Source organism: Chiloscyllium plagiosum, unplaced genomic scaffold (assembly GCF_037043375.1).
Source record: "Chiloscyllium plagiosum isolate Xiang-an unplaced genomic scaffold, Cpla_swu_hap1 HiC_scaffold_10, whole genome shotgun sequence".
In the NCBI taxonomy this organism is placed as follows: Eukaryota; Metazoa; Chordata; class Chondrichthyes; order Orectolobiformes; family Hemiscylliidae; genus Chiloscyllium; species Chiloscyllium plagiosum.
The window spans coordinates 72,459,026-72,471,621 of record NW_028270148.1 but is presented as its reverse complement, the minus strand read 5'-3'; the positions used below and the strand labels follow the sequence as shown (position 1 = coordinate 72,471,621).

General features: G+C 39.9%; 1 protein-coding gene across 6 annotated transcripts in view; it reads right to left on the bottom strand.

Annotated features, from left to right (window-relative positions):
• Positions 1–12,596, bottom strand: part of scaf8 (SR-related CTD-associated factor 8) — a 285,626-nt gene that overhangs the window by 172,076 nt on the left and 100,954 nt on the right. For all 6 annotated transcript variants that reach the window (XR_015758468.1, XR_015758469.1, XM_087991451.1 and 3 more), the window contains 2 exons: positions 8,772–8,851; positions 1,780–1,897 (listed from right to left, as the gene is read on the bottom strand). Coding sequence is in view for 4 of the 6 variants with exons in the window: in XM_087991451.1 (XP_087847577.1) it covers positions 1,780–1,897; positions 8,772–8,851 (198 nt within the window). In the remaining 2 variants the exon portion in view is untranslated. The remainder of the gene's footprint in view (positions 1–1,779; positions 1,898–8,771; positions 8,852–12,596) is intronic.

Genomic DNA, 12,596 nt, shown 5'->3' with positions numbered 1-12,596 from the left:
AAGTACCTCCTATATTTCTGGATTAAATACAATTTACCATTGTTCTGTTCATCTGACCAGCCCATTATTTATCATCCTGTAGTCTTAAGTCCTCCCTCCTTGCTATTTATCACACCACCAGTTTTACTGATCAACTTACTGATCCAATCTTCTATATTAATGTCTAGGTCATTCAAGTACACTACAAACAGAAAGTGACCCAGCACTGTACCCTGCAGTATGCCACTGGAAACAGTCCCAAAAACCATCTTTGACCATCACACACATCTCCTGCTACTCAGCAAATTTTGGATCCAGTATGTCAAATTGCCTCGGATCCCATGAGCCCTTATCTTCTTACCTAGTTTCCCATGCGAGACCCTGTCAAAAACGTTATTGAAGTCTATGTAAAGTCAGAGGTCACATGACACCAGGTTATAATTTAACAGGTTTATGTGAAATCACAAGCTTTTGGAGCGCGGCTCCTTTTTCAGTGAGAAGTTTGCGATTTCAAATAAACTGGTTGGACTATAACCTGCTTTCATGTGTCTGCTGACCTTTGCCACCCCCACATTATAAAGTCTATGTAGACTACATCCACTACACTACTCTCACCTTATACCTCCGCAAAAGTCAATCAAACCAGTCAGACATAATCTCCCCGACAAAGCCACGCTTACTAACTTTGATTAATCCGTTCCACTCCAGGTGGCGATTAATTTTGCACCTCAAACTTTTTCTATGAGTCTCTCCATCACTCAATAGCCATTAGTTCCTGGTTCAGCCCTGCTTTTTTTCTTGTATTGTACAACCACACTAGCTGTTCTCCAGTTGTTCGGCAACTGTGTCCAGATAGGAATTAAAATTATCAAAGCCTCTGCCATCTTCTCCTTTGCCTCCCACAAGAGCCTGGGACATATCTTATCTAGCCCTAGGGATTTATCCAATTCTGAGTCCACTAATTTGAGCCCTCTCAAATGTAATTTATTCAAGTATAATTAAGTATCATTAAGACTTCTACACTTACTTCATTCTTTTCTATAGTGAATACAGATGCAAAGTACTTACTTAAAACCTTGTCTATCTTCTAGTTCCACAAGCAGTTTTCCACTTTGGTTCCTAATGGGGTACACTCTTTCCGTGCTACTGAAAATACTTTTAAAAAGTGTTTTCTTTATTTTACGTGTCAGTGTTTTTCATGCTCTTTCTTTGTTTTAAGCGAAACCCCCCACCTTTTTATAACGACCATTAGGGTTTCTAGTGTTTGAGCTCTCGGCATCCAATATACCATATATTCATATTCTGTACATTTATTCTGCTAAATTCTAACATTGAATGCTAATGGTTGCAACCTCTATGGTTAAATTGTTGAAATTTGCCTCAATGGTAATCTCCATAAGTACGAAACACATGGCAAAAACTTTCAAAGACTATACTTGGACTGGCGGTACAAATGAAATATAATTATGCTTCACACATTAGAGACAGTAAAGCATAAATGATGATTTGCAGAGTGTCTGATTTGATTGTAATGTACAATGTGCCATAAATTTATAATGTGTAATCATTGTTATAAAGACACATTTTGATAAATATACTTTGTTTTTAATTGAGATTCAAATAAACATAAAAAATGTAGGCCCTATAAAGGTACAAATATAACTTGCTTCAAGACGTATTAACAGATGCAAAAGTTGCACTGACATCACTTTAAAAGTATGATACCTCCTCTCAGATTTGGATGTGAACTTAGTTTGTTTAAATTATATTCACAGTAATCACTCATACTTCTTCTTGTACCTGCTGTGTCTGCTGTTGCTCCAATATCTGTTGCCGAAGTTGCTCGAAGTTTTGCTGCTGGAATTGCTCAGCCAGCTGCTGAAAAAGTGATGTGTTCATGGTCTCAGTTACAAGAGGTCTGTAAGTCAAAGAGATAATCATTTACCATACATGTATGAACAATGGTAATTCTATAAGACGCTGTCACAAAGTACTATACGTTTTTGTAGTTTTCAAAGGAAACTACAAAACACAGGACGTTTTCCGAACGACATATGTTCAGCTAATTGGTCAATGGTTTCCTGCTTTGTTTCTCTCCTTTCGTGTACATGGACGTCCTATTTGCAGTTTTTCAATCAGTGGGGCCTGAAATATTTTGACCAATGCCTCCATAATCTCTAAAATCACTCCTTTCAAATCCCATGATTGCAGGTCATCAGTTCCTGGTGATTTGTCTGCCTCGAGTCTCATTAGTTTGTCAAATACTGGTAGAGACTGTTACAAGATCTTTCCTCCCATTAGCAGTTTGCTTATCTATTATCTTTGAGATGCTTATAGTGTCCTCCATCGTGAAGACTGATGAAATATATTAGCTTAAATTGTCTGCCATTTCCTTGCTCCCCACAATCAATTCCCTAGTTGTACCCTCCAAGGGTCCCAGTTACATTAGCTACTCTCCTTTTTTCTATACCTGCAGAAGCTCTTGCTGCTTGTTTTTATGTTTCCTCATAGAAGAGAAAATGAGGTCTGCAGATGCTGGAGATCAGAGATGGAAATGTGTTGCTGGAGAAGCGCAGCAGGTCAGGCAGCATCTAGGGAACAGGAGAATCGACGTTTCGGGCATTAGCCCTTCTTCAGGAATGAGGAAAGTTTGTCCAGTAGGCTAAGATAAAAGATAGGGAGGAGGGACTTGGGGGAGGGGCGTTGGAAATGTGATAGGTGGAAAAAGGTCATGGTGAGGGTGATAGGACAGATTGGGGTGGGGGCGGAGAGGTCGGGAAGAAGATTGCAGGTTAGGGAGGCGGTGCTGAATTTGATGGATTTGACTGAGACAGGCTGGGGGGAGGGGAAATGAGGAAACTGGCGAAATCCGAGTTCATTCCTTGTGGTTGGAGGGTTCCTAGCCGGAAGATGAGGCGTTCTTCCTCCAACCGTCGTTTCGCTGTGGTCTGACGATGGAGGAGTCCAAAGACCTGCATATCCTTGGTGGAGTGGGAAGGGGAATTGAAATGTTGAGCTACAGGGTGGGTTGGTTGGTTGGTCCGGGTGTCCCAGAGGTGTTCTCTGAAACGCTCCGCAAGTAGGCGGCCTGTCTCCCCAATATAGAGGAGGCCACATCGGGTACAGAGATATGTTTCCTCATATCTATCCTGAATGGGTGACTCTTATTTTTAAGATATGATCCCAAGTTCTAGATTCTCACTTGAGAGAAAACCTCCTTTTAGCAGCATTTGATCAAGTCTACTCTGGATCTTACAGTGCTTCAAATTAAGTCACCTCTGAATTTCTAAACTATACAAGATACAAGCTAAGCCTTTCTTCATAAGGTATTAGACTAGTAAATCTTCGCTGACATCTTTCCAATGCATCAATATCCATCCACATGCACATGACCAGCACTGTACACAGTACTCCAGGTAACATCCCTACTTCAGCGTTCAGCTCCCCTCACAATAAAACAACATTCTACCTGATTACTTGCTGTACCCACACATGAACATTCTGCTATCTATGCAGAGGAGCTCTCTGTAACTAAGAGCTCTATATCCTCTCACTATTTAGGTAATATATTTCGGTTTTATTTTTTCTGCCAAAATGGACAATTTCACACTTCGCCACATTGTACACCATTTGCTAGATCTTTGCCTATTCACTTTACCTATCTCTATCCTTACATAGAGATTAAAAAAAAACTAGATGCTGGAATCCAAAGTAGACAAACAGAAGGTTGGAAGCACACAGAAAGCCAGGCAGCATCAGGAGGTGGAGAAGTTGATGTTTCGAATGGAGATCTTTCATCCTAAAGCGTCTGGCATCTGTGACACTGGCAACCACTGAAGGAGGCAGAGATAGATCATCTGTTCAGCTCTTCTGGCTACAGGCTGCTACAAATGCTTCAGCCTTATCTTCTGCACTCCCTGAAGGATATTAGTGAACCAGATAGACACTTCCCCCACAAGGGTTTCATGCTCATGAGATTCTAAATTCCAATTTTTTTTATATTGAATTCAAATTTCACCATCTGCCATAGTGGGATTCAAACCAGGGTCAGTGTAGAATTTGCACATTCGCCCTGTGTCTGCATGGGTTTCCTTTGGGAGCTCCAGTTTCTTCAAAGACGTGCAGGTTAGATCAATTAGCCGTGCTAAATTGGCCGTAGTGTCCATGGATGTGTAGGTTAGGTGCATTAGTCATGGGTAAATGGAGAGTAATAGAGATGGGGAAATGGGTCTGGGTGGGGTATTCTTTCGAGGATCAATGTGGACTTGTTGGGCTGAAGGGCCTGTTTCCACACTGTAGGTATTTATGATTCTATGAACATTAGCTGAGTTTCTAGATTAATAGTCTAGTGATAATACTACTAGGCCATCATTTCTCCATGTGGGAAAACAGCCAAATTAATCTAGTCAAAGCTGCTGGAGTTTCCTTGATAGTTGAATCATGAGGCTTAGTTACTGACACTAAGTCCTGAATTGTAAAATACAGCAACAAAATCACACTCTTATCAGTTCATCGCTTAGAAAACTGTAAGGATTAAGTTGGCATCGTCAGATTTCTTACTGAAATAGATTTGCAAAAAATATAATCGGCAAGTTCCTTTAACACCCAGTCCTATTACTGAAGAGGTGGTGCCAGAGGTCTTAAAAAATATAAAGTTAGGTAAATCCCTGGGATCAGAGGCGTATCCAAGGGCATTGTGGGAAGAGAGAGACAAACTTGCAGAACCCTGGCAGAGACATTTGCTCAAAGTTTGGGTGAAGATTTGTAGCTCGGGTGCTCGTTGTTGTGGTTCTGTTCGCCGAGCTGGAATATTTGCATCTACAGTTATGGGTGAAGTGTGGGAAGACTAGACGTTGGCTAATGTTATGCCCTTATTCAAAGAAGGTTGCAAGAAAAGCTTAGGGAACTACAGACTGGTGATTCTGACATCAGTGGGCAGTAAATTGTTGGAGGGGATTCTGCGAGATAGGTTTTACATGCATTTGGAGAGGAATGATTAGAGATAGCGAACACCACTTTGTGTGTGAGAAATTGTGTCTCTCAAACTTTATTGAATTTCTGAGGATGTGACCAATAAGATAAAAAAGGGTAGTGCAGTACAAATTGTCTACACTGATGTTAGAAAGACCTTTGACAAGATTCTGTATGGTAGACTGAATAGTAAGGTGAGAACACATGGGATCCAAGGTGAACTTGCCAATTGGATACAAAATTGGCTTCAAGGTAGAAGCTTTAAGGTGGTGGTAGAGGGTTGGTTTTCAGACTTGAGACCTGTGACCAGAAGTGCTCTGCAGGGATCGGTGCTGGGTCCACTTTGTTTGCCATTTACACAAAAAACTTGGATGAGACTGTATGAAGCATGGTTACTAAGTTTGTGGATGACACCAAAATTGGTGGTACAGTGAAGGTGGTTATCTAAGAGCACAACTGTATCTTGAGCAGCCAGGCTACTGGGCTGTAGAGTGGGAGATGGAAGTTAACTTAGGTAATATGAGGTGCTATATTTTGGTAAGACAAACCAGGACAGGACTTACACAGTTAATAGTAGGGCCTCACCGAAGTGTTGTTGAACAGAGAGACCTCGGTACATAGTTCCTTGGATGTGGCATCATAGGTAGACAGAGTGGTGAGGAGGGCATTTGCCTTCATTGGTCAGAATATAGGAGTTAGGACATCATGTTGCAGCTGCATACAACATTGGTGATGCTTCTTTTAGAATGGTGTATGCAGTTCTAGTTGCACTTCAATAGGGAGAATATTATTAAATTGGAAAGGGTACAGAAAAGATTTACAAAATTATTACCAGTACTGGAGGGTTTGAGTTATAAAGAGAGACTGGATAGGCTGGGACGTTTGTTCCAGGAGCATAGTAAGTTGAGGGGTGATCATATGGAGGTTTATAAAATCATGAGGGGCATTGATAAAATGAATGGCAAAGATATTTTCCCTTAGGTAGGAGAGTTTCAAACAAAAGGGCATTAGTTTAAGTTAAGAGGGGAAAGATTTGAAAGCAGCAGCTTTTTCCACAGAGGGTGGTGAGTATATGGAATGAATGGCAAGAGAAAATGGCACGGCAGTTACAGTATTAACACTCAAAAGACATTTGGAAATGTATATGAATAAACTGGATCCAGTTTAGTTTGGGAAAATTTGTCGATATGGACGAGTTGGACTGATGGGCCTGTTTTCATACTGTGTGACTCAATGACACTAAAGAGATGTGTTTCAGTTGCACTAGACCATCAGCTCCAATCCCAAGTGATTCCATTCAGGCAAAAAATTGTGTCCAGCAACTTTCCAGAGATTGATGAACCAAGTAGCCATTGTTCCTAATTGTGAATTACATTGATGCTGGGGCACTACTTGGAAGAACTGGAAGCTTTGGTTTGGAAATTACAAACAGTTGATTTAGAGGCAAACCTCGTCAGAACTAAATTTGCAAAGGTGACAATAAATAGACTAGAACATATAATAGGGCAAGAACAACAAAAATACAAGCAATGGTGGAGTTTCCTGACCCTAAAGTTCAAGAGGAAATAACAAGATTTTTGGGAATATATGGGCTTTACCTCAGATTTCGACCAAAGTCCAGTGCAACAGTTGCTCCACTGACAGTTCCACGCCAAAAAAGTGCGCCTAGGAATGTGCCAGTCATCTTTTGGGAAGCTGAATACCACTTTGGTCAAAGGACCAATGAAATGTGATGCAGCCAACACTAAGTCCTTCAAGGTAGTGATTCAGGAGAGGGGGCAAGTTTTTAAATTTCACTCCACAGATGTGGGCGTCACTGGTTTGGCCAGGATTTATTGCCCATCCCTAACGCTCAGAGGGCAGTTAAGAGACAACCACATTGCTATAAGTCTGTAGTCACAGTTAAACCAGAAGGACGGCAGAAATCCTTTACAATAGAGATTAGTGAACCAGATGGGCTTTTCAAACAATCGATAGAAGACAAGAATTATGGCAATAGTTTCATAAAATTATCCCTCCCATATCAATACATACAGATATTATATCAACCCCTCAAAATTTGCTTATATTTATTATTCTTGACAGTTCCTGTTCAATTAGCAAGTAGCAAATATATTTCAAGTTCTCACACAATTCTTTTACGTTTCAGGAACACAAGCTAACTGAGCACAAAATCTTTATACAGAAGAATCAATTCAAAACTTATCTTGTACTGTTAACAATAACCTCCCAGGAATTGGTAGTTTCACCATATATCAGACAAAGCAGCCTCCCCATTTAAAGTTGTGTGGAACATCGTTTATTGTCTGGTTGCAAACTTTTTTCCTCAAGGAATCTTCCCCAAATCTAATAAGTTTTGGAAAATTAACACCAACACATCAAAACTGTATCATTTCTAACAACCCAATATCCAATTTTCCAAACAATTTCCAATCTCACAACACTCATTCTTATAAAAAATAGAACTGATGAATGTGGACTGCAAGGGGCAGAAATGCAAAGCATCCAAATTAAAGTTTACTACCATAGTAGGGGTGCAAGACATTGTCATGCCTTCTCTTGCTTATAGCCAGCAAAACATCCCTGAAAATCATGATGTACTGAGAAATGAGGTTACCAAAAATGATACTCAGAAAAACCCATGGCACGTAGTTGATGGGAAACACAACAAACAAGCACTTGGCTCCAATGCCTCTTGTTCAAAATATTATACTTTTCCACTTATTGTACTTTGTAAGTCAGGAACAAAGCACTGAAATTAAATCTTTTCATCAGCATATTTCTATTTACTACAAAAAGGACTAGTCAACAACACAGCTCATAGAAGGGGACAGCAAGCGTCAACTTGGGCAAGGTAGAAGGACAGAAAAGCAGCCATGGTAAAAGGCAGATTTTTCAGACTGAAAGACACCGTACAATGTTGTTCATATATATAACTATACAACTACAACGGAATACAGATGGGTTTCCAGAACAGGCACACAAGGGCAAATGGAATTTAATAGAGAAATTTTGGAAGAATTAATAGAACTGTAATATTAACTAAATACCATAATTGTAAAGAGTGACAAAGGAATATGGATGTTGATAAGCATAAATCTTTGAAGGTGACAGGACAAAGCGAATGATGAGTTAGCATAACTTGTGGGATCGTGGGCATCTGAAATGTGGGTATTGAATGCAAAAGACAGGAAGCTATGCTAAACATTCTCCAATAAGAGTACTGTATCTAGTTCTGGTGACCCCACATAAAGATGAATAAAGAGTCCTTGACAGTGTGCAGAGAAAATTTATCAGGGTGGTTCCAGGCCTAACAACAGTAATGATAAAGTGAAGCAGTTCTCCTTGGATCAAAGGAAATTGAGGGCAGTATTGATAGGAGTTTGCAAATTTATTATAGGCTTACGTAAAGTAGACAAAATCAATTCCCATTCACTAATGGCATAAGGACTAAGGGACACTATATTAAGGCTTTGGACAAAACATTATGAGCAGTTGTAAGGATGATATCTTTTTAAACCCAGGAAGTGGTAATGATCTGCAAATTGCTGTTGAAGAGGAACCAGTGAATGATTTCAAAAGGAAACTGGAAGTGAACTAGAGAGAAATAAGTTTATAGGACTGTGGATGAAATGCAGGAAGGAAACTATGTGGATTACCCGACAAACCAGGCATAGACTCAATGGTCATTGGCCTCATTTTGTGCCATATTGACTCTATGATACTGCAATTGAAATGTAATTGTTCAAAGGATTTTAGGAACAAGATATGCATTCAGTTATAACATAGGGAAGAAGATTACAAATAAGACAATTTCTTACAGCTGGGATGCAGATGTTTCTTTCTTGGTTTCCTCTGAATGATCCTGTTCTTCTTCATACTCAAATCTGTCAAGGAGTTTCTGGAACAAAACATACAACTCAATTCAGCATTTCACAACTTAGCCTTACCTCAGCATGGGTCTTGTTTTATTTGTAATGGCTACTTATTTTAGAATCAGACACTTCTTTAAAAACAAAAATTAATTTATTGTGGCAATGTCTGCCTACAGTTTGTTGACAATAACAGCCTGATTCCAACAAAGACAAGGCATAGGAGCAAAACTGGGCTATTTGGTCCATCCAGTGTACTTTGCCATTCAAAGCGATCATGTCTATTCTGACAACTCTCAATTCCACTTTCCTGCTTCATCCCCAAATCATACGTTGGAGACTATATGATAAAGAAAATTAAGCAACATTGCTTGTTCGGAAAATGTTCAGTCTTGAAGATATAGTTTTTCCCTCAAAGAACTTACCCCATCCCTGTTCACTAACAAACTATAAAGGCTAAACAAACTTTTAGAGAGTTTGGCTAAATACTAAAGATTTCAGTTCACGGATTTCTAGCTAAACTGAATGCTCCAAGCATTTGTGCTTGCACTGTGGAAACACAAGATGGATTCCATTCATCTGTACTATTAAGGGACCACTTCCTCTCAAGGGTTGCAAATGAAGGTGACACAGCTAAGGAAAAGAATTGCTGCAAGATCAGCCAGATGACAGACTGGACTTTCTGGACTCAAGTCACAAACACTAATATCAAGATCTTCGACTTTTGTTTTAGGCACTCAAAATTTCAACAGCTTCCCTTCCCTTTTTCCTTCTCTCTCAACTTTGTTCTTTTGTGTGCGCGCGTACAGGTGAGTATGAGTGCGAGAGAGACAGACAGAATGAAGCACAGAAGCTGTTGCTATGAATGTTTTATTAACAAACCACACCTTGTTTCATGTTAAAGGATTTTGCTATGGGTTTATTTCTAAGATTAAAACACAGAACAGGCTCAGTGATGCACTTGGCACTTACTCATTAAAAGCACAAATCCTAATTGCTCCAACATGCTCTCTGGTCCATCTTCCCACCCAGTGTGCCAGTTGAGGGTCAGTCCTTCCTGTACATCTCACTCTTCCCACTGTAGGGGCCATGAACTCAGCTTTTATAACTCCTCTTAGTGTCTCAATCAGAATGGCCTTTTTTTTGTGAACTAGGCCCTTACCATCCATTAACTGGTTATGGATTAATGAGTTGGCATCGTACCCATACAGACACCTGGCTGAGTGGCAATAATAAATTTTCTTTTAATTAAGTCTCCCCATCTGGCAAGATATTCTTCCACTTCTGCATTAAAGACTGTCGTGTGGCAACATGACAAGTAGAAACACAAAGTAGGAACAGGAGTAGGCTATTCAGTGAATATAGTCTTAACTAATCCAAGCTCTCTTTGTATAGCAGTCCCATCATCCCAGGAATCAGTCTAGTAAACCTTTGTTGCATTTCCTCCATAGCTTGAGATAGGAAGACCAAAACTGCACACAGTACTCCAAGTGTGGTTTCATCAATGCCCTGTAAAGTTACAGCAAGATATCCCTGCTCCTGTACTTGTTATGAAGGTCTATGTATCATTTAGCTTTTTCACTGTCTGCTGCATTTGCATGCTTACTTTGAGCAACTGATGTACAAGGATATCAAGGTCTTGATGCACCTAGCCCTTTCCCAATCTACTGCCATTCAGATAATAATCTGCATTCCTAATTTTGCTACCAAAGTGGAAATCCTCACATTTATCTTCAGCTGCCATGCATTTGCCCACACATTCAACTTGTTCATTTCACACAGAAGCATCGCTGTGTTATCTACATTTCACCTGCCTAACCAGCTTTGTGTCATCTCCAAACTTGTAGATATTACATTTAGTTCCCTCATCTATAATGTGAATAGCTGGGGTCCAGGCACTGATCTCTGCAGTACCCCACTAGTCATTGGCTGCCACTTGGAAAATTACCAATTTATTCCTACTCTAATCTATTCTAGTCTGCCAAATACTTTTCTATCCATGTCAGCACTCTTCCCCCAATCTTATGTTCTTTAGTTTTACATGCTAATCGCTTTATGTGGGACCTTCTGAAAGCCCTAATAAACTGCAGCCACTGGGTCCTCCTTATCAATGCTACTAGCTACAGCACTGAAAAATTCCAATAAATTTGTCAAGCATGATTTTGCTTTCATAAATCTATGCTGACTCCGGCCAATCCTGTTACTGTTTTCCAAACGCTCCACCATTCAATCTTTTACAATGGACTCTAACATTTTCCCTCCTACCCATATTAGGCTAACCAGTCTATAATTCCCAGTTTCTCTTTACCTTCTTTTTATTTAGTGTGGCTACATTAGCTACCCTCCCAACCATAGGAAATGTTCTAGAGTCAACGGACTCTTGAAAGGTTATCACCATCGCATCCATTATTTTTAGAACCACTTCCTTAGGTTCTCTGGGATGCTGGTCTTTATGACCTGGGATTTTTCAGTTCCTAGACACTAATCAGCAAATCTCATCTTGGCCTGACCACCAGACCGCTCAACACTTCACTCTCCTCTGAGCACCTCAACTTGCTCCACTCATCTTAGTTCATTCTCTACCGCCCTTCTATACATGATCTAAATTCTCTCACCAAGACATCTTTGTGTCTTTCCCCTCAGTTTCTATACACCAACCTGCCATAATTAACCATTTTAACCTCAATCTAAACTTATCATACTCTTTTTGAGTTAACAGTCGTCTTATCTTCTCTAAATCACTCAATTCCAGTAAACTCACTAATCCATATTTATGACCACCCCATCATCTTGCAGCAAGGCAGCATCACTGACAAGTGGATTGGAAGAGCAAACTGCAAAAAAAGAGCAGGGGGAGATAAAAACTGATGGCAGAGTGCCCCTTCTACTTGTTTCTACATGTCAGGGTTGAAGTGTGGCATCACAGGAAAACAGGTAGGTGGCTATTTCTTCCATGTCTCTTTTGATTGGTCATATAATTTAAATCAGGAGATAATTTTATAGGTGAAGAGTACATTGAGGAAGTTCTTTCTTTAAAATACTAAACATCCAAATTAATTTCCCAGTTCACCTGTAACTTCATTCAAAACATCAACACGAGACCTCGCAATTAGTCCACCAGAACATTTCAGCAACTACTGATTTACCAAACTATATCCTCATATCTATCTGTGATGCCATAGTCCCTCATAAAATTACTTGTCTCTTTCATCCTAGGCATTTCACCTGATATGACCTTAACTCCACAAACTGCAAATTCATGGAAAACAGGATAGGGTGCGTAACAGGTTTAGCCAGCCACCACATCTAGCTAGGTTACACAAAGCACAATTATCTACAGCTTAGCTATGAAATTTGTTCAATATTTCAGAACCATCCTGGAATACAAAGGTGACCCCAGTTTCTTTTCATTGCTGCAAATGTCTTTCTTAAGCACCTTTCCAGTCTTGAAAATCTCTTCTTATACCGGTCTCCTATCCTTACCTCTAACGCAAAGCGAGAGATGTTCAAAGACTTCTTTATCACTGAAATCAAGATGATCCAATCATTTGCCTCAACCATGTCACTGGGTCAAACCTCCTCTAAAAGATCCTCCCCCAAATCTAAACTCTCACATTTCACTAGTTTATCACTTTATATCCTGTTTGAACTTATGTTGGCCACGAGACACACACCCTCCTCACTAAACCTTATTCCCAGTAAACTGTTGACAACGTCAGAGTCAGCTCGTTAGTTAATATTATGAACAGTTCTCTCCATTCAAGTGTTGGATCA